This window comes from Archocentrus centrarchus, chromosome 15 (genome assembly GCF_007364275.1).
Source record: "Archocentrus centrarchus isolate MPI-CPG fArcCen1 chromosome 15, fArcCen1, whole genome shotgun sequence".
NCBI lineage: Eukaryota > Metazoa > Chordata > Actinopteri > Cichliformes > Cichlidae > Archocentrus > Archocentrus centrarchus.
In genome coordinates, this window is record NC_044360.1 from 27923257 (window position 1) to 27944292 (window position 21036).

Sequence of the window (21036 nt, forward strand, 5' to 3'; positions counted from 1 at the left end):
TCAGGTTAAAGCGATGGAGGCCTAAACAGGTATAAGATGCAGAGCTACTCTAGTAGAGTCCAAGAAATGAAATATGGAACTGGAAATGAGCAGCGTCGGTGTTACGCAGATATTAACTTTAAAATGTGAGGTTTAGCATCTTTACGCAGGAGAGTTCACCTTTTTCACATGAGCCTGGTTGTTGCTACATTGTGTTTCACATACCATTATGTTGAGGCATGAAAATGATGTATTACTCATTAATCGAGGTCTCACTTCGACCTTCTCACAGAGTATCTGTTTTTCCAATCATCTGGAAAAAAAGCATAATCTGAATTTTCTTCTTGCAGAGAGTATTGGCATAAAGATTGGAAATTGGAGTGAGTGTGGCAGCTGGGTATAAACCAGACCAAATTAAGGTATCAGAATTTGCAAACTAGCAGCTCTAAATCTAAATAAGTAGTGAGTAAATAGAAGAAATCAAAGCAAATATTTCTGAGCTGTAACCCAGAGCAGAATAAGCCTTGTTTCTGTATATTCAATAAAATAAAGCCAATTATATATATAATATATAATAATACATATAGCCCACACTATCAACAATAAAACAGCAAAAAAAAAATAAAAGGGTATAAGTTTCCACCCTAATGCGTATCAAAGCTACTTTCATTTATGTATGCATGTATTTAGATTTACGTTACATGGCTGCTCTTCAGCGCCGCTTCTACGTATGTTCCCGCCGTCCCTCTCGCCGCCCTCGCCGCCCACCTAACCAGCCTCCCTCGGACCTCCCTCCCCCTCCGTGCGAGTGAATCCTCTCAGCTCCGAGCTCCGCCTTCTGGCTCACGGTGGCTTTTGATTGGCCGGTTCTGATGTGACGGAGGGGAATTCCCCCGCCAGGCTTAACAAAAAATACTTTTCTGCCCGCTGTCACTCATTGAGTTCCAGGTTCTCCGAGGGACAGCAACAGGGGTCCTGCCGAGAGTGAGCCAGTGTTTGCATCATGAACGGTGAGTAGCGACGCCTTTGATTTCCTGTGTAATAACAGCGAGGACGTGGAGAACGAGCGAGTAGGAAATAAATTATAATAACCACACCTGTGTACCTGTGTTAGTCAAAAACTCGAAGATAAGTACTGACTGTAGGTTGTACAAATGAATATCCGAAGCAGAAATGTGTAACTGTACAATATCATGATGACCTGAAATTCTTGCTCCGGAGATAAACACCGTTTGACTGGTTGTTGGTGCTTGTTTCTGTTGAATGTAGTGGACTTCCTCCTTGCTGCATGACTAACAGTGTTATTGGTTGGGTAGGTTTAGCTAAACTGGGCTTAATAGTGCCATTACTACTACAGAGCAGAGCTCTTGTGTCTGATTTGAATAGATGTGTACCTACATTATTTCTGTGTCACATTTTCCTCCCCAGTTCTTATGCCCGCCATGCTAGGGGACGACACACGCCTCAGTAAGTCCATTTCATTTGTACTCCTGTCAAAATTAGCACTCTGTTTTAACAGGTTCAAACTTAAAGGGGTGTGTGTGTGTGTGTGTGTGTGTGTGTGTGTGTGTGTGTGTGTGTGTGTGTGTGTGTGTGTGTGTGTGTGTGTGTGTGTTGGGGGGTGGGTGACTGAATACAAGCAGTGTCTTTTCACTTCCTCTTTTTATTTTATTGGTAAGCATTGCCTTTTCAGACTTATGTTGTAAACATGTGAGAGGGCCTGAGGTTCTTCTCAGTGTGTGATATGTGTGCTTCAACTTAATGATCTTTCAGTTCCTGCAAAGCAATGATGGCAAAACTTGTCTGAGCCGCTTTTTTTTTTTTTTTCTTTTCTAATCTTGGCAAACGTACATATCGTCATCATGATAGAAAGGTTACTTGACTTGTTTCTTACTGGCCTTGCCGGGATAACAGTGCTGCACTGTGATCGGATCGCTTGCAGTCATGTCCAAAAATAACCGCATTTTGTGTTGTTAATTCTGTGGAAATAGTGCACAGCACAAACTGAAACACTTCCCGGATCAGTTTTAGTTCCTCTCTTGCACAGGGCATCATGTGGGGCCAGTTTTGTTTTCTACAAAAAAGCTTGAAGAAACAAATTTCATGCTTTGTCATGTCCGAAAGTCACCGATGTGTCTAATCAGTCGAAACTTGGTTGAAAACCCAAAAGATTGCAGGCATCTTTAGGATGTAGAAATAATTTTCACACAAACCTTAAAGGGGATTTATCCTGTTAATTTCCAGCTCCATATTTTTAGTCTTGGACTCTACTAAAGTAGCTTTATTTTCAAAATAATCCCTATTAATATTCTACTGGTGCAGCCCCTCTTTATTAGCTCCCATTCCCTTCCATTTAAACCAGCTTTCTTCTGATTTGCTGCCCCTCAGAAAGCAAAGATTTGAACAGCAGGTGGATGGTGCAACTGTGTGCATGAGATCACCATATTAGAGATATCTGTTCTCAGTGGCATCATACTCAAGAAAAACTTTCTGAAATGGAACCTTTACAGCAGTCTGAAGTGAATATTTACACACATGCTGACCTTATTATGCCATTAATTTTTGGCCATATTTAATACGAAGATCCACAACTGTAAGAGCATATCTCTCAATCTGTCTATCTATATACGCAAACGAAAGACAAAGGGTACATAGAAAAATACCTAAACATTAATATGAATCTATAAAAGCCATTTTTTCACAGCGGCCTCGTCATAATGGGAAAGGTTCAGGTGTCACCTAAAGCATGAAGCATGGTTCCCAGCATGCAATGACTCTGAGTCTGAAACCTAAGCAGCTACATGGAAATCAGCCAGCATTTTTTTTTATCTTGTACACCTGCAGTTTGACTGCTGCGACACGTCTAAATGTTAACCGAGAAAAAGCCCTTTGAGTCTTACATGGTGAAAGTAGGTTTTTGAGCCCCCCCTCCCCAGCACCAAATCACTCATGTGGCAGCCCAAACAGGAAAAAAGAAAAGCAGATAACTGTGTCAGATTCAGACTCAAGCTTTATCTCGTCTTTTCAAATGTGCTCATCGACTGCTTCCCCCCCCTCCTCAGTGGCTGAGCCGGCAATCCAGATCTTCGAGCAGCCCAAGCAAAGGGGAATGCGCTTCAGGTACAAGTGTGAGGGTCGCTCAGCCGGAAGCATTCCCGGAGAGAAGAGCTCCGACAACAACCGGACATACCCCAGTCTGCAGGTTGGTCTCAGCGACTTAATTCTCCTCGACTGCAAAGACTTGCATACATATTTGTGCACGGAAGTTTGAATACATATTCCTCCTCCTCAGATCCTGAATTTCTCCGGTAAGGGGAAGGTGCGCGTTTACCTGGTGACGAAGAACGAGCCGTACCGACCGCATCCGCACGACCTGGTGGGGAAGGACTGCAAAGATGGATTCTACGAGGCCGAGTTTGGCCCCGAACGCAGAGTGATCGCGTGAGTACTCCTCCTCACACAGCGGACTCCACCTGTCCAAACTCGCTCTCCATCGGCGTCCGCTTACTTCACTGTCAGCTGTTATCATTGAGAGCCATTTTCACCCTAGTCTCGGTCTCAATCAGCACACTTTCACCGAAATATGTAACCACCCTCTTTGTGACGTGCTCACACAGCCACTGCATAATCAAACTGCTCTCTATTAACAGCATTTCACTTTTTGCTTGATGGTTTCAGGAGGCACCGTGTGTAAACTGATGTCCTCTCAGACACAGCTGAAAAGCTCTTACAGCACATTACACACACACACAAATACACACAAAGCTTATGTGTCGACCCATGTCTGTGAGGATGGCAATATGGGAATTCCCCAAGTGACATCACCCATATTTGCTGTGTGTTAGAGAGAAAACAAAATTTGTGCGCGTGTGAGTACTGGAGCATGTGTGCGAGTGTGTGAATGAGTCAGTATCTTTTGGTGTGTATAATTTGCAAATCCCTCACAGACCTCTGTAGTAAATTCAGAATCATTTTGAATTTCAGGCCCTCTGTGTAAACAAACTGAGGTAATCCAGCAGATTTATTACCAAATGTTTTGTTTGCCACTGAATAATTTGCTGGTCAAACCGGGTCGGTGAGAATAATTGCGTCATTACTTTGACCTTTAGACACAGCTGCATCATCGACTTATTTATTGTTTTAAAGCGTCCCTCGCTCTGGTTTTAATGAGCTGCTTTTAGCGCTGTCCTTGTTCTCATGTCATTTATTTTGTACATTTTTACACAGTTTCCAGAATTTGGGTATCCAGTGCGTGAGGAGGAGAGAGGTGAAAGATGCAATCATACAGAGGATCACCAGAGGGATCAACCCCTTCAATGGTGAGTGCTGACCCCCCCCCCAAAAAAAAAAACCATACTATTTCCTCCAAGCAGAATCATTTTTCCTAAAAACTATACTGCTATATTTGTAAACTGGAAAGCTGGAAAGTAAGTAGAGGCCCTTCACAGCCTGAGGCCAACGGCCTGATGCTGTAATGTGGCGACCAGAGAAAACGTTGAAGAAATTCAGCAACTTGTAATGATGACAGGCACAATTAGCCACATAAAGTTAAACTAACCTCACTTTGGTGCTAGTGGCTCTGTGAAGCTATATGCACGAGTGATTATGAATGTTTATGTAACACCTTAGGGTTTTAAATGAGGCGCCCTGTGTAACACTAATCTAAGAGACCAAGTAGCAAACCAGCCAATATAATAACCATGTACATACTGCTGAAGTGTGATAAAAGTACAAATACAAGGCTGTTTTAAACTTGAACATAAAAACTCGATTTTAGTTTTGCTACTATATTAATTCACCCTGATGTCATCTCACCAATAGATCATCCACACCAAAGTTAGCAGTTGACAAAACAATGAATGGAATTGTATGTGGGTAAAATATAAATATAAATCCTGTTACTGCTGCCTTTCCTGCTCTTGTTACTGTTAAGCAGCTTCGAAAACAGTTCACAAGAATTGTTTTCAGATGTTGGGTGACCCAGTTCTCAGGCACTTTAGCAGATTTTCCTAACATCAAGTCACAACTCCGCTCTCTTGCCGCCGCGCTATCTACAGCGATGCCATTTCCTCCCTGTGCTTTCATTCTGCGGTCCTCCAGAGCAGACAGACGGCGGTTCTCGTGTACAAACAGGCGTTGAGCTACTTCCCCATTCTTTTTCACAGTTGCTCAATTCAGCACAGTGCAGAGATGCCACGTGAGAGCTGGGAATGCAGGATTCATTCAAAGGGGGAGGGGGTGGTGGTGGACCGAGGGGGGTTCCCCAGCCCTCGGAGATGATGATAAAAGTAGGGTAGGGTGCTTTACAGATCTGTAAAACTGTGGAGGGAATCTGCCTTTAGCTTTTGTGTTGATCTCAGCTCTCCTGGTTGTTATAGATAAGCACTGTCCTGTAAGTGCACCAAGCAAATTTGCACGATAAGAGCGGTTTGAATTGCCTTTAATTACTAACTGTAAAGTGCATATTCATTTATTTGCAGTTTGCTCTTATACTGTGATTCAGTTTTCATACCTGGTGATTGTCTCAGACTGATAAGGCGAGTGACTTGAAAAATAGGAAACTGACACAGATGTGAACAGTGAACCTGGCTGACATTTTTAGCATCTGTCACCGTAGACTGAGCATCAGTAGATATGACCACATCTCTATTTTTCACCCCTGTAATAGCTCATTTAGGCCTCAGAAGACTTGAATTACTTGTGGTATCTTTGTTAGTGATGTGAGGCCATGCAGATGCCCCACTATAAGCACTTAGAGGAGAAGATCTTGCGTGCAGCTCAGTTTAGCATTCATAGTAAAGTGCCAGCTTTAGCTACAGGAGCTCATGTATTTGTTGCCACAGATGTGTGCAAAGGACAGCTCGATGCCTTTTTTTTCTCTTGGCTCAAGCCTTCCCTTCTCTGAAGTTCACTTCTGCTGTGAAACTCAGCTGCTTCCTGTGCTGGGAGTGAGGTGGGGGGTTGGGGGCTGAGACACGTTCCCCTCCCTCTCTGTGAACGCATGCATCTGCACTTTGTCACAAACCGGGCTGCACGGCTATGACAAAAACAGAGATGTGCACAAATACCAATTAAAAGCTTTTTATTTTGAATGAAAGAAACAAGAAGAGCACTTAAACTAACCGTGGTGTGTGTAGTCAGTACAATCAGGGGTGTAAATGAGTGCAAAAATGCAAAAAAGGTGTCTCAGGGAGGAGAGCCTCCAAGCAACTGAGCTTTGAGAGCACTGGCACACCGATGGAAAACGATGTCCGCAGACCTGCCACACAAGCGGGCCGACAGGAAGGCAGGGTGGAGCGGCTCGTCACAGCATGCAAACAGACCCTCGGTGAACAGGCCACGTCGCTGCCCATATCAGAAAGCTCACCTCACATGTGCTAGTGATGACACAGAAGCATCTCGACCGAGGGTGACGTAGTAGCATTTCTCTGTAGTACTGCTCCGTCATTTTTTAACATTGTGGTTGCACACCTGGCGAGCGTCAGCCCGTTTCACACGGGACAGAAGTCTGCTGTAAACGGCATCCATATTGTTTCGAAGAAGTACATGTGGCTATAACCACACTGACAACCAAAGAAAATACACACGGGGCTCAGATACAGGCCAGTACGATTCTAGTGAAGCCTGTGGTTTTAAAATATCTTCTGTAAAACAGTGGAAAAGTACTTCTGAGCACAAAACTGCATTAGACATCCTTTCAATTTTCTGCAGTTACAAGTACTGAATTTCACAGTGCCTTTTGTAAACTCATTGATCTTATTGATCCTGCTTTAATCCCATAGACTAACACTCTGTGCTTCACTCACTCTGTATTCTTGCTTTTTCCAAGCTAAATTATATCTGAACATCAACGGGCATGCACAGATCAACACAGATAGACCATATCTGTTAGAATTAGCAGTCTGAAAATAACACATAAATGATTTTTAAAGCTTTACTGAAGAGGAGTAACATGTCGTAATTGTCCTTTAACTCTTCCTATTATACGGTATTGCCAGAAACTTCCACTGTGTTCATATCCAAACCGTCCTCTTTCATTTTTTGTTCCCTAACGCAACTTCCTTATGTACTGTAAATGCGCACACAGTTTTATAACATTATATGATGCAACAGAAGTATATGACTTCTCTCATATAGCGATTGCCTCAGTCAGACACAACAGCTCAACAGTGCATGTCCTAAAACGTGGTGAAATTGTGAGTCATGCAATGGAGACATTATTTGTGGTGTGGCTTGGCACCTGCCTCCCCGTCTTTCTCACTTTTACACTCTGCTCCCACAGGCTCACTAACCACTTACCCTCCACCAGACTTACCCCCCCCAGCACCACCTACCTTCCCCCACCACCTGTGAACACCCCCCCCCGCCGCCGCCGCCGCCAATCCATGCACATGACCTACCCCTTGCAGACTCTTGCAGCCCAGCACGCCCAACGACCCTGAGCCCAGTTTCTTTCCACCACACACTCACGAACATTAACCACGGTCTCTACCTACAGCCCACTTTCCTGCACCTATCTGTCCAGCTTCTCCCTCTCACAGCGACACTCCACCAACACTCACGCGGCCCAACTCAGCATGTTCCATCAATATTTGCTCTGACGGTTTCCTCTTCACTTCTCCCTCCTTCAGTTTCTCCACTCTGTGTGTGTCTGCCACCTACAGCAGGCAAACCTGATGACCTAACAGAAAGCTTAAACAGAGCAGAGCTCCATGCTGCAGCAAAGCTTGATTTGAGACCAATCAAACCTCAAAGGCTGATAGCAGTTGTGTGCTAAAGTCCTTTTAGAGTCTTTCCTGTAGTGTCCTGTTGGTCGTGGCGAATGATGTTTTGCTATAGTCACAGAGTGGATTGGCAGCACACCAGAGAAAAGCGTTAAACAAATGATAACTAAATAAAAATAAAGCTTGATTGGTATATATAAGCGTTGTAAATCTACTTGTAAAAAGAGCACAATGTACTTTCAGTTGAACCCTTTATATTACATTGAATAGGGCATTTGCTATTTTTTAATCTGAACACAGCTGATGATGATTTTTGCCATGATGATTTATTCATTTGGATGCTCTTGCAGAATTTTAGATGTATTTCTTGAATGTTAGTTACATCAGTAATGAAAATGAACACGTCTACAAACTATAGTCATGCTTACTGGTCCATAAAACAATTCTATTCTTTAGGGCTAATTTACACCCTCAAAGCAACTGTGCCCGGGGGTGAATTTTTAGCTCCCTTCCCAGTTTGGAGTAGGGTTAGGTGTGTGTGGCCTTTTGCCCAACACGGCAGCACTTAAAAGACTTCAAAATGTCCAGAAACAAGTGTGTGACAACACAGTGACTACATCCATCTTTTATATACAGTCTATAGTCATATATTATGGGGAAATGCGCTTTTTTTGTGATAAACGAGAAGATTGGTTCTCCTCTCATTTGTCTGTAAATGTTCAGTTACAGTTACAGCAGGCGACTGTTAGCTTAGGATAAGGACTGTAGTAAGGGGAAATGTCTACTCTGGCTTTAAATTGAAAGAAAAACCCCTCTCTGCTTCGTTATATACATTGGCATACAGCATGTCACACTGTCTGTGACATCTCATTCTGAATATTGCGATGAAAGAGCCAGGCTGAATCTGATCTTTAATGTCATCCTGACAGCAGACAACGTTTATCACTCCTCACTACTCGAGCTGTGCTGTTAAAGACATGCCATCTTTTCTCTGCTTGTTGATCCCAGCGTGGATTTGATTACTTGTGACTAAGCAGAAAAACAAACTGTGAGCCATGAGGAGACTAATAGCCGGTGCCAGCAGCACATGCAGAGACAGAGCAGAGAGCTAAGTAGCTCGCTGTTGGCACCCAACATGTCCAGTAAGGCTGAGGACTTTCCCTACAGCTGTGTAACTGCAGTTGTATTATTTGGGTTTCTGTAAGAAAGAGATGAACATATTTTTGCCAGTGGTTATGCTTGGAACAGCTAAAAAAGGAAGATGTTCACAAAAGACTAAAATAAAAGTCTAAGAGATTTTCTCATGTTGCACCACTTTCACATACGTCAGGAGGCACCCTGGTCACTCGTGCAGGGAGTCTCATCTCTTTACTTCTGTGCGGTGGAGACACACACACACACACATACACATATACAGGCGCATACTTGTTTCCACTCTGAGGTGACGTGCAGAGCGTCACAGTGTCGACACTTTGTAGGTGGGGATGGCCTCAGCATGAGCACGGAAGATAGAAAGTAGGCAGATGTGAAAACCTGCTTTGTGCGTGCGCGTGTGTGTCCGTGTGTGGGTGTCTCTCAGTAAAAGCTCTTAGTGCAAGGTGTGCGTGCATGTGTGTTTGCGTGTTGCTTCTGAAGGTGGGTGATGCAGATGAGGATGTAGGTTGTGGACGTTTGAAAAAGCTTATCTGTGACGTGTTTATGTTGATCCTAAGGTGAGGTTTTGGGGAAAGCCTACAGATGTGACTGCATCTGTCTGTGTAATGTAGTAGCATGTGCATACAGCAGGCCTCTGTTATTGCTCTAATAACATCTGTAAAACCAGTTTAAGGTTTTGTGATGAAGAGCTGACAGACAGTTTTTTTTTTTTATAATGAAGATATTGTTTCTCTGGAACAACAAACAAAAAAAGGACTGACGAGGATTTGTATTAGCACCATGCTAAACAGGCAAAGTTTGAGAAACTCGAAAATGTTACATTTCAAATAAGACCTCATCCATCCTGAAAAGCAGCATTAATTAAACCAAACCAACCATGACCTGTTGACTGCTAAGACATTAAACAGTATGCTAATTAGATCCACACTAACAACCAGATAATACTTGAACTGGCCCTTTAAAGGGAAAATATCTGTCAGTAGTGTGGCGTAAGTGGCACTGCTGTTTGTTTGCTTTATGTCAATAGTAATGCTTCATCTAACCAATGGAAGTATGTGTCTGTGTGTGTGTGTGTGTGTGGGGCGCCCTTAGTGCCACGGGAGCAGCTGCTGCAGACAGAGGAGTACGACCTGAACGTGGTCCGCCTGTGCATCCAGGTTTTCCTGCAGGACGAGAACGGCCACTACACCCGAGCGCTCAACCCCATCGTCACCAACCCCATCTACGACAACAGTGAGTAACCGAGCTCCAACTGTGTCAAACACACTGACGTCACATTAGGCAACTGGATGAGATGAGAACATAATGAAATATATAGTTGCACTTACAGGAACACAGGGAACATAGAGTTCAGATGATTTCACATTTCAAGAGCTGAGGATATAACATTAAGTATATATTTAATTCCTTTTCCTATGTAGGTATAATAATATTGTGTAAGTATTGAGAAGTAACACACATAATTGTGTTTGCTTTGTACAACATGTACCGGCAGCATCAGTGAATGCAAGTGCCTGTTGCAAGACCCGTGTACGTGTGTCCAGTACCGTTTCAAGTGTTGCAGTTGGTGAACAAGTTCACTGTTCCTCACACATACAGACACGCAGAAAGGGGAAGTTCTTTATACACACCAACCCTCAAACAGCACCGTTACCATAGAGCACTTCCTCTTCTCGCTACAGGCATGTGACATGTGACACATAACCTGCTGAAGCTTTAGCTGTAAACTGAATGAGGATTATTCTTCAAAACCACTGCAGCTATTGAGCTAGGGCCACTGTGTCACCTAAGCATAGCAGTAATGGAATCAAATAAAAGCAGATTCTGGTTATATCATTTTTGTACTACACTGTGTTGTTTGTAGGATTTGTTGGGTTTTGTGTTTAGAACTTATTTCTTTTGTATCATCAGGGGCCCCAAACACAGCAGAGCTGAGGATCTGTCGGGTCAACAGGAACAGCGGAAGTGTCAAAGGAGGCGACGAGATCTTCCTACTGTGTGACAAAGTACAAAAAGGTACATAAAAAGCTTTATAAATATATATATATATATAAATGAAATTGAATTGAATTGGAAAAAAAGTTTTGTACTACAGGTCTTTGCATTTTTGCACACTCTCGCCTTTCATCTTTATTCAGTCCACTGATCCATTTGACCTCCCAAAGCCATAGTGCCTGTCTCTTTGCATGCTGATGTCCTGTTTTTTTCTTCTGTTTTACTCCAGATGACATCGAGGTGCGATTCTTCTCCTCTGATGGCTGGGAGGCCAAAGGCTCCTTTTCTCAGGCAGACGTTCATCGACAAGTTGCCATTGTGTTCAAGACCCCACCCTTCCACATGACCTCCACAACAGACTCGGTGACCGTGCACATGCAGCTGCGCCGGCCCTCAGATCAGGAAGTCAGTGAACCGATGGATTTTCGATATCTGCCCGATGACAAAGGTGAGCAGCGATCACCTTCTTTCTTATTAGTCGGGCCTAGTTCTCACTTAGATTCAGGTGATATGTGTTAAAATTTTATTTTTCCCTTCAGATCCTTATGGATACAATGAGAAAAAGCGCAGAAGAGAGCACTTGATGAAGATATCAGGATTGTCAGGTAAGCAAACTGGCACTTTATATACAGTAGAACACGTGATATGATCGCTCGCGTTCATGCAAGTCTGTATCGTAAGTAAGGTTTCCTTCTCTCCTTAGGTGGTTCTTTTAGCGGTCTGACTATGAATAGGCCCAAGGCGGTGCCACAGAGCACCATGAGTCACATGAAAAGAGGTAAGTAGTTTTGAAGTCACCCAAGAAAGGCATTGTACGTCACTCCTGTGAAACTAAAAATCACAATTTTTTCCAGACCTGGGCAACGCGTACCCAAGGCAGAACGCATCTACGATGCAACAACAACCTTCTATGTTCAACCAACCTTACCAACAAGGTCCTCAGAATGTAATGATGACATCACAGGCTTCAAATTTACAAATACGCCATTCATGGGCAAATCCCAATCCAAGACTCTCAATGGACACAGTCACCGTAAACCAAGGTCCCATCAGCAATCTGTCACATCCTAATGTTAGCAGGCAACAGCAGTCAACCCGCGGATACCAACACAGAATGGACCACAGCAGTTGTGAGAATAATGCCCTCCCTCAGCTCTCCATTCGGGACCTCCAGTGCTTGGATACAGGTTCTCAAGTCCCTGTAATGAGAGAATCAGAACCGCTCTTCCACCAGCAGAATCAAAGGGAGGAGCTCATCTCAGAGACTCAGACCCAAGCGCAGAACCATCTGGGCAGCCAGAACCAAGGTATTCAGTCTGTGTGGCCCAATTTTACTACCATTGGTACAGCCCAGAACCCCTTTAACGGACCTGGAGGTGGAGGAGGATCACAGGGACTAGGGTCGTTCCCTTTCCTAGAGGGAATAGACGGGGATGATTTTCTGAAGAACATGGTGGGAGGATCTCAGCCCACCTTCCAGTTGAAGCAAGAGCCCCAGATCACAATGGGGCAAGAGAGCCATACTCCTCTCATGCAGTCCCCAAGGGAGAGCCAAGGGAATACTTACACCAACCTGCTACCCCGTGCTATAAGCAATGGCACCAACAGAGATCCAATGCGACAAGACGGTAAAAATCCACATAATCCTTACGCAAACAACGGCATGGCCCCGGAAACCCACTTTCCAACTTTGGAGGACTGGATGAATCAAAATGACTGAAATTTGTGCCATTCTTGTTTTAAAGAAATAAGCAGTAGCAGCTCAAAGCAGAGCATGGGTGTTGTTTAGTTTCTTTACTCACACTGGCCCTAAAAGGCTCAGTAGGTATTTGCTTGGGTTATTACCTCAGTGGGTACAAGACCAAATTGGTTGACAGCTTGTTATATCCCAAGCCAAGCAGTCAGCCTAAGGCATTGTTTCACAGATACAACTGGTTACTGACCAGTTGTTGAGCAAAAGTGCTCCCTACCAACGTGGTACCAACTGTAGGTTGATCTTTACTCCCAATTAGTCATCAGCAAAGGCATCAGGTAAATTTACTTTCTTGAAAAATTTTAGACAAGCTATTCCTAGTTCTTGTCTTATTTTTTGTTGATGATGCATTGTTTCATAATTGTGTGTGATTCTGAAAGGTTCATCCCCAACCTTTGACCTCTTATTTGTTGCGGTTGGTCCAAACAATTGTTGATTTGTTGTGGTTCGACTTCCAGCTGCTGGCGTGCGCCATGCTAGTCAGTAGAAGTGAGCTAATGTGGATTCATCTGGAGGGGCGGTACGGTCTTTAAGTGGATGCGCCGTGGTTTTCACCCACAAGAAAAACAAACAAACAAGCAATGACTTCCAAGAAAAGTTATATCTTTGAAGAACTGAATGTATTTCTTTCTTTCTTGGAATTTTTTTAGGTAAATTTGATGTTAGTGCCAATATACTGTATATTAAATGATTTGTTAGGGGGGTTGTTTGATCTTGAGAAAATAAATTGATTTTTTTTCTTGTAATGCCAGAATCAATTGCTTATTGTCACTGGTTTACTGTTTGTCTCTTTGTAAAGTTTTCATACATGTATCAGTTATAGTACAGTACTTTTTTTGGTGATTTTTCTTCTTTTGTACCAAAGCATTTGCTGTTAAGTGCACTCTGTACATACATGTTAGCCATAGTTGAGAGTGACAGCAATAACAATGCCGAAACAGTCAAGAACTGGCAAGGTACTGAAATTCCCATTGAGGAAGTGGGAGGAAGCACATTCAGCAGTGTCTTTCCTCCGTAATGACTATGTCATACCAGAGCTTGCATGTGTTATCCAGAGTTCTCAGAGCATTTCTAACAGAGGATTTATAGATAAAGATGTCAGGTTTATTGTTTTATGCATTCAGGCGATGCTCTTAGGGATACAAAAGTGTGTTGTTAAAGGATTGATAGCACAAAGTTGATGTAAGACAAATACTGGCTCTTGCCAGGCAGCTTTTTTTGGTCTTAAATGTAAATGTATATTTTGATGACTACTTTTTAAAATTTGTTGTTTATTTGTTTTTGTTTTCTATAAGATCAGTTCTTAATAAACAGTCATTTCTACATATTTTGTCAGTCTTATGATTTTCTTATAATGTTTTACACTGTAAAATCTTACATCACATTGCAAATATTATGCATTCTCATGGGCATATTTCAGAGAGGGTTGTGACACTGTGGGAGGTCACAGATCTCACAGGTCCTGACAGAAACAAGTACATTTTAAATGTAAATCCACCAGTACTACCTTTGATTTCCTTCTAGTTAATGTTCTATGAGCTTGAGTTTAAATTGCCCCATTGGAACAGCTGTGTTAAAGCTGAATTCCCAGATTGAAAACATTACAATCAGTTAAGACTGTATATAAAAAACTTGGTGAATAGGGTGTGGCACTTATTCTAGTTATTTGTGTTAAACATAATCTTCTCCAGGAAATAATGAGGTGTAGATAGCCTGATGATGCCTCTTCCTGAATAATCAACAAAGCAATGAGTAGACTTGGCCACATGACTCTGGACTTTCGATTTAGACCGAGCCTGTCCCCTGCTGATATTTAGCATGAGGACATGACTTCTCATGACTTCAGCTGTGACCAAAGCATTATTCACTTCCTTGTCTGTCCAACAAAATAACATCAAAAGGCCTGAGATGAATATCTGCAGTCATGGGTCAACCTACACCTTTATGAGTCCAGGCACAGTGCTTTCAACACTATCAAAAAAAAAAAAAAAGTTTCATATCTAGCTTGCAATTAGTTAGGCTAGCTCAGCATAAGGATTCTAAAAGAGGGTTTAAGGAGGATTTCCCAGCTTAACAAAAGTGTGGCACATTATGACATAACTGCTGAAATTATTGTTCATTCTACTCAAATGATTTCACCTGTTTGGGGAAAGTCACAAAGACTGATAACCAGCTTTAGTTAAGATTAGCCTAGTTTAGGTTAGAATTAAAAACTTAAAGGACCTGGCATGTTTGAAGGTAAGAAAACCTGATTTGTAGACTGTAGATGAGCTGGAAGGCTGGTGTTTTGTCATATTTTGACAAAGCCAGGCCAGCTGTCTTTCCCTTTTTCAGTCTTTGTGCTAAGCTGAAGATATTTTACAAACACGTTTTTATTCAATACTCTCAAATGTCTTTGTTTCTGCCAAAACCAGGACTAACCAGTTGCACAATAAGGGAAATGTAGGGACTATAGTTGATACTGTTGAGCAATGTCAGTTGAGTAAGTGGACATGGGTGGGCCGAACACTTTGGATGCATCTTATTAGCCATCCTATACAAAGTATTTTATATGTAATATACCAAATTATAAATCATCATATTTATTTGAATCTTTATATTTAGTGCTAGTGTGGTTTCAAAGATGAGCCCTTTTCCATATGATCTTTTGGAAATAAAAGCCTGACTGCTCAAGCTCAGTTTCATTTCTCTGTAGCTAACTAGATTGTCATAAAGCAATTAACTTGAAATCTGTTGGCTTGATTTCTTATTTGTACGACATTTCCTCAAGACTGCCACCAAAAACAGATGATAATCTGCCTGTATGCCTTTGTTATGACTTGTAAGTAAAAGATAAAATCAAGAATGGTCAAGTCACTATGTCATCTCCCGAGGTTTATGTAAAAAAGGAAAACCTGCCTATTATATGTATGACGTACAGTTCTGACACATGTGAAACTAAATATTATCTCAAGGTTTCAATAATCTAGCGGCAAGAATGTGACAAATTTCTGCTGAATATCTAAAAATCTTTCAAAACAGAGTGGTTCTTGCAATTAATCAGCATTTTGCTCAGCAGCACTTCAAAAAGACATAAATATCCTACAGCTCCTGTAAGGACTGAGATGGTGTGCGTCAAACAGTCCATATTCATATACGTTACTCTGAAGCAACACGCAGAAGCTGCTATTTCTACAGGATTAGTAACTCTAAGAATTGTTGCCAGTTTCTGCGTGTTGCTTTTCCTGTTATTTCCCCCTCACTCCACTAATCAAGCAATCCATGTGACATCACTGAGTTTGTAATCATGAAATGCCCCCCAGTGCTTTTTTGTCTATATTTCCTATGTAAATGTATAATTAGCATCTTTCAAACTCTTGTGTAACTGTTGCCACAAAAAACATACCATTCTGGATCAATGAAGTTTTCCAGATTCTGGTTCTCTTCACGTAAAACTAATCTAAGTCCCCATAAAAAGCTTGAAAGTCAATATTTTGTCCAGGTGATCCCACACTGCTTCAGTGATGCTCTGGGGAGGCCAATCTGTGACTGATGCCTGCATTGACAGTGTGTTTGGGGTCATTGTCATGCTGAAAAATGATCCTGTTTCCCATCAGATGCTTTCTGTATGGTACTGCATGGTACTGCAGGAAGGCAGCGGGTCCAGATGGAATCAGCTCCAGACTGCTCAGGGATTGTGCAGACCAGCTCTGTCAGGTGGTACTGCACATCTTCAACCTGAGCCTGAATCTGGAGAGGGTTCCTGAACTGTGGAAGACTTCCTGCATAGTTCCAGTGCCAAAGATCGCACATCCCAGGGAGTCCAACCACTACAGACCTGTGGCCCTGACTTCTCACCTGATGAAGACCATGGAGAGGCTCATCCTGCACCACCTCCGCCCACTGGTGAGCTCAGCGCTGGACCCCCTGCAGTTCGCCTACCAGCCTGGCATCGGGGTGGACGATGCCGTCATCTACCTGCTGCACAGATCCCTCTCTCACCTAGAGCAGGCAGGGAACACTGTGAGGGTCATGTTCATTGACTTCTCCAGTGCTTTCAACACCATCCAGCCTGCACTGTTGAGAGGGAAGATGGAGGGAGCCGGAGTGGACAGGCAGCTGACGGCATGGATCATCAACTACCTCACCAACAGACCACAGTATGTGAGGTGCCATGACTGTGTGTCTGATGTAGTAGTCTGCAGCACGGGGGCGCCACAGGGCACGGTCCTCTCACCCTTCCTGTTCAGTCTGTACACCTCAGATTTCAGGTACAATTCAGACCACTGCCACCTACAGAAGTTCTCAGATGATACGGCCATCATTGGATGCGTATCAGATGGGAACGACCAGGAATACAGGGGTGTCATCAGTGACTTTGTCGGCTGGTGTGAGAACAACGCACTCCAAATCAACGCCAGCAAGACGAAGGAGATGATCATAGACTTCAGGAGGAAGCCACCCCCTACAGCACCGGTGAACATCCAGGGAAAGGATATTGAGACAGTGGTCTCCTACAAGTACCTGGGTGTTCATCTCAATAACAAGCTGGACTGGAGTACAAACACAGACGTCCTGTATAAGAAGGGCCAGAGTCGACTACACCTGCTGAGGAGACTGAGGTCCTTTGGTGTCTGCAGGACTCTGTTAAAGACTTTTTATGACTCAGTGGTAGCATCTGCCCTTTTCTACGCAGTGGCCTGCTGGGGGGGTGGATGCACCGAAAGGGACAGGAGCAGGATCGACAAACTGGTGCGGAGGTCTAGCTCTGTGTTGGGATGTCCTCTAGAGTCTGTGATGGTGGTGGGTGAGAGGAGGATGCTAGCAAAGCTGACATCCATCATGGACAACCCCCATCACCCTCTTCATGAGACCGTGGGTGAGCTGAGCAGCTCCTGAAACATCCTCGCTGCAGGAAGGAGCGCTTTCGCAGGTCATTCATCCCAACAGCAGTTAGACTGTATAACACATCATAATGTCTTGAGTCACTTGGACACTTTACCTCCTCTGCCATCACTTTATCCATACAGTCAGATACATTTTATTTATTACACTCACCCATATAATGCATACCGTGTATGCTGTGTACCTTACCGGCTACAAATGTATATAATATTTTGATATCTTTATATAGTGTTTTGACGTGTGTGTATATGTGTGTATATGTAAATGTGGGTATTGACACTGATATATATATTTATGTATATAGTGCTTATGTATATGTGTATAGTTTTTTTGCTATTTTATTTTATTCTATTGAATTTTAGTTTTTAGTTTAGTTATTTGTTCTTACTCATCCTTTTCATTTTTTCTCTGTATTGAGCTGCTGTAATGCACAAATTTCCCCGTCGTGGGATTATTAAAGTTTTATCTTATCTTATCTCTTAAAAGTCTGCACTTTTCTGTGTTCATAGTTTAATCGGTTTGGACAATTTCTCCAACACCACTGGCTGAAATGGAGCCCCGAACCATGACAGAGCCCCCACTGTGTTTTACAGATGGCTGCAGACACTGTTGTACCTCTCATGACCTCCTCTGTACTTACTGACACTACTAACAAAGTGCCTAAAGATAAAATTAGCTCTAAGTTGTCTGTTATGTGTTGACACAATGCTAGTTCATCCTTTGAGTTAGGTGCCTTTTTTTTATGAATGATTCATAGGTCAGTGTTGTCTGGCTTAACAACAACAACAACAACAAAAAAAAAATGGTCAAGTACAAGGACTGGCCATATCATTAAAGCAATATCAAATATATTTTTACAAGTACAGCTGAAGGGAATCGATGAGTTTCTCTTTTACATCAGTGCCATTCACATTTTCATCACAAATAAGAGATGCCGATAGGTGACAAATCAACATTTTGATTATGATCTTGTTTCTTGTAAAATTCAGTGTTTGCTGTTGACAAGGTAGTTTACATTTAGCGTGTCCTGAAGCGTCATTACCAAGGAACCCAGGATGTACTACAGTGGAGATGTTTGTTTTCTCTCATATCAGGAGGCTGAGGAGAAATGCTCTAAGCAGCTTCCTTCCTGTCTCGTTTAACGGAACCACAGTGAACCCTGATTTAACCTCACTGCACAGGATACCGTCAACAATCCACTCACGAGTTGTACTAGTTTGGGTTTTCTGCTCCCAGCTCATAGACACGCAGCATATTGTTATTGGACTTTCAGTTTAATTACAGTATTTGTCAGTTTGACTCAAGCAGCCTTCTGAAATGAATCATAAATTAGCTAAACCCAATATGGTGGTTATCACAATTTCTAATAGCGCAGCAATCAACAAGTGTAATTACTGCCTACCATGCAGTTTGTGTTTCTGACCTCCTGCCAAATAGTAAACGGTGAAACCGTTCCACTCTGCTTTTAGTTGTTTTTCACAGTCTCCACCAGCTAGTTGCCAACTTTATTATGGAGAGCACAATAGCAAAGTTTCAAGCAACAAAACCAAATCAATGAGCTCAAAGAGCATAAAACAGCCCCCAGAGACGACTGCAACAGCAGCACCGGGTGACAGTTATTATAAATGACCTATTTAATGTTACACAGATGTTTTTGACCAAATTGTTGACATAAGAAGGTAGATCCATGTTTATTTATCTGACAAAACATTAAAGAAAACATGCAGATTTTGAGATTATTTACTTTAACCAGGCTGTGAGATGGTGTTTTTTTTTTTAAATGTTTTTTGTGGCATTTCTTATTTTAATCTGCAGCTGAAATATTAACGATTTATGTTGTTGGTTCCTGTAATGGTGCTGTTACTACACTGACATTTGGACTCAACATCGATAATAACACACTTGAACTGGGCTGACATCATTTCTTTGATGGTAGTTTTTTTTTCTCCATATGTTGTGGAGGCCACAGGAAAGCAAACCATTTGCACAAACTCTGAAAGCTCAGAATTTTTTTGTTGTTCATTAGCTGCCCGTCTTTAATCCCGCACTTTGATAGTGAGTTAATAAAAACACATGTGAAAACAGGTTAAGCCACAACTGTCATATTTCATATACTGCTACATCATATCCAGTTAATTGAATAACGACAGGACAGAATGTCCTCACGTGGACAAAAATAATGAAGCATTTCATCAGGGCATTTCACTTCAGCGTCAGTGTTACGCAGACAGTTCTCACAGCAGCAGCACTGCGTGAGTGTATAGCTGCACATGCATTCCACGGGCATGTGAGTGTCACAGAGACAGCCTGTCCCAGGTGCTTGTGGCAGTGTCTACCTTTGAGTATTTCTTAACCATGTCCTGGAAAAGCCAAGCTAGACCTGTTTAGCCACTCATTTCCTGTAATGCCCCTCCTCTGCTGCTCTGTCTCCTCCCATTTCCCTCCTCCTCCTCTCACTCCCTTTCACACTGTAAATAGTTGCTGGCTACACCAGCTCCACCTAAATGAACTTGCTGTCAGCTCACAAAACTGGGCAGGAATTATTATAGGGCAGGCCTGTCCTCAGCGCGCTTGCACACTTATTACTGAGCAGAAAGTTATTTTTAATGGTATTTATACACTTCCCTTATTTAATTACATATTTCTGATTACATCATTTCTGTGAATTTATCTGATTATTACTACTTAGTAACACTAAATATAGCTGCAAAAACTGGATTTTTCTTTTTGACCTGCTCAGCGCACCTCTTTCTCAAATAAGGAATCTAGCCTCTTAACTTCACTTTGCTCTGCTGAGCCACAAATACATAACATATAGTTTTTTAGTTACCTAAAAAAAGTTTATTATGTCAGTTTTGCATATGGGATTTGCAAAGTCCATTTTTTGTGAATCATTTCTTCTGCATTAACTGAACAACAACGTCATGATCAGAAATGGGTCTCCTTCCCACTGAGTTGTCTATGAAATTTGGAGCATGCTTTTACTTCCAGCCTCTGATCCTACAATTTGCCAACTTCCTGCAGCACATTTTAATTATAGGTATTGTACAGTATGTGTTGCTAGAACAGCTCCTCGTGCAAGACCTAACTCATGTTCAGAGCAGGGAAAATCCCATGTAGCTGCTGCTGTAAATGTTTGACTAGAGCGTGTATACCTGTCTGTTACTGAGTGTTCAACAGATATGTGTGGCCTCATTCTTTTCATTGATTTTTTGATATGAGCAAGTAAAGTGAGCAGCCCTTACCCCTAAAATCAACCCAGTCCAACCCAAATCAGGAAGTGGGTTAACCACTGCTCCAAATAGTTTTAAAGTAGCAGTAAGTACAAATTTGGGCTAGAAGGAGTTCACGCTTTGACTTCTGCATCAATGAAGAAACCAAATGTTTAGTGTTCAAAAACATAATTAAAAATTAGCAGGAACCAGAAAGCCTGAAGTCCATCACGTCTGAGTCGACAGTTTGCCAGTATGACTGTTTTCTAGCTTGCTTTTTTAAATAAGACCTGACCATAGCTGAAGCTCGAGTTGGCTAGCAAAAATCAGGATT

General features: G+C 42.4%; 1 protein-coding gene across 1 annotated transcript; it reads left to right on the forward strand.

The window, feature by feature from the left end:
* Positions 1-921: 921 nt before the first annotated feature.
* Positions 922-13929, forward strand: rel (v-rel avian reticuloendotheliosis viral oncogene homolog). The gene is made up of 11 exons (XM_030748667.1): positions 922-989; positions 1408-1446; positions 3042-3181; positions 3272-3420; positions 4207-4298; positions 9951-10091; positions 10770-10874; positions 11083-11301; positions 11393-11458; positions 11557-11631; positions 11708-13929. The coding sequence occupies exons 1-11, from the start codon at positions 983-985 to the stop codon at positions 12571-12573; spliced, it is 1899 nt and encodes a 632-aa protein (XP_030604527.1). The 5' UTR covers positions 922-982; the 3' UTR covers positions 12574-13929.
* The last annotated feature ends 7107 nt before the right edge of the window (positions 13930-21036 follow it).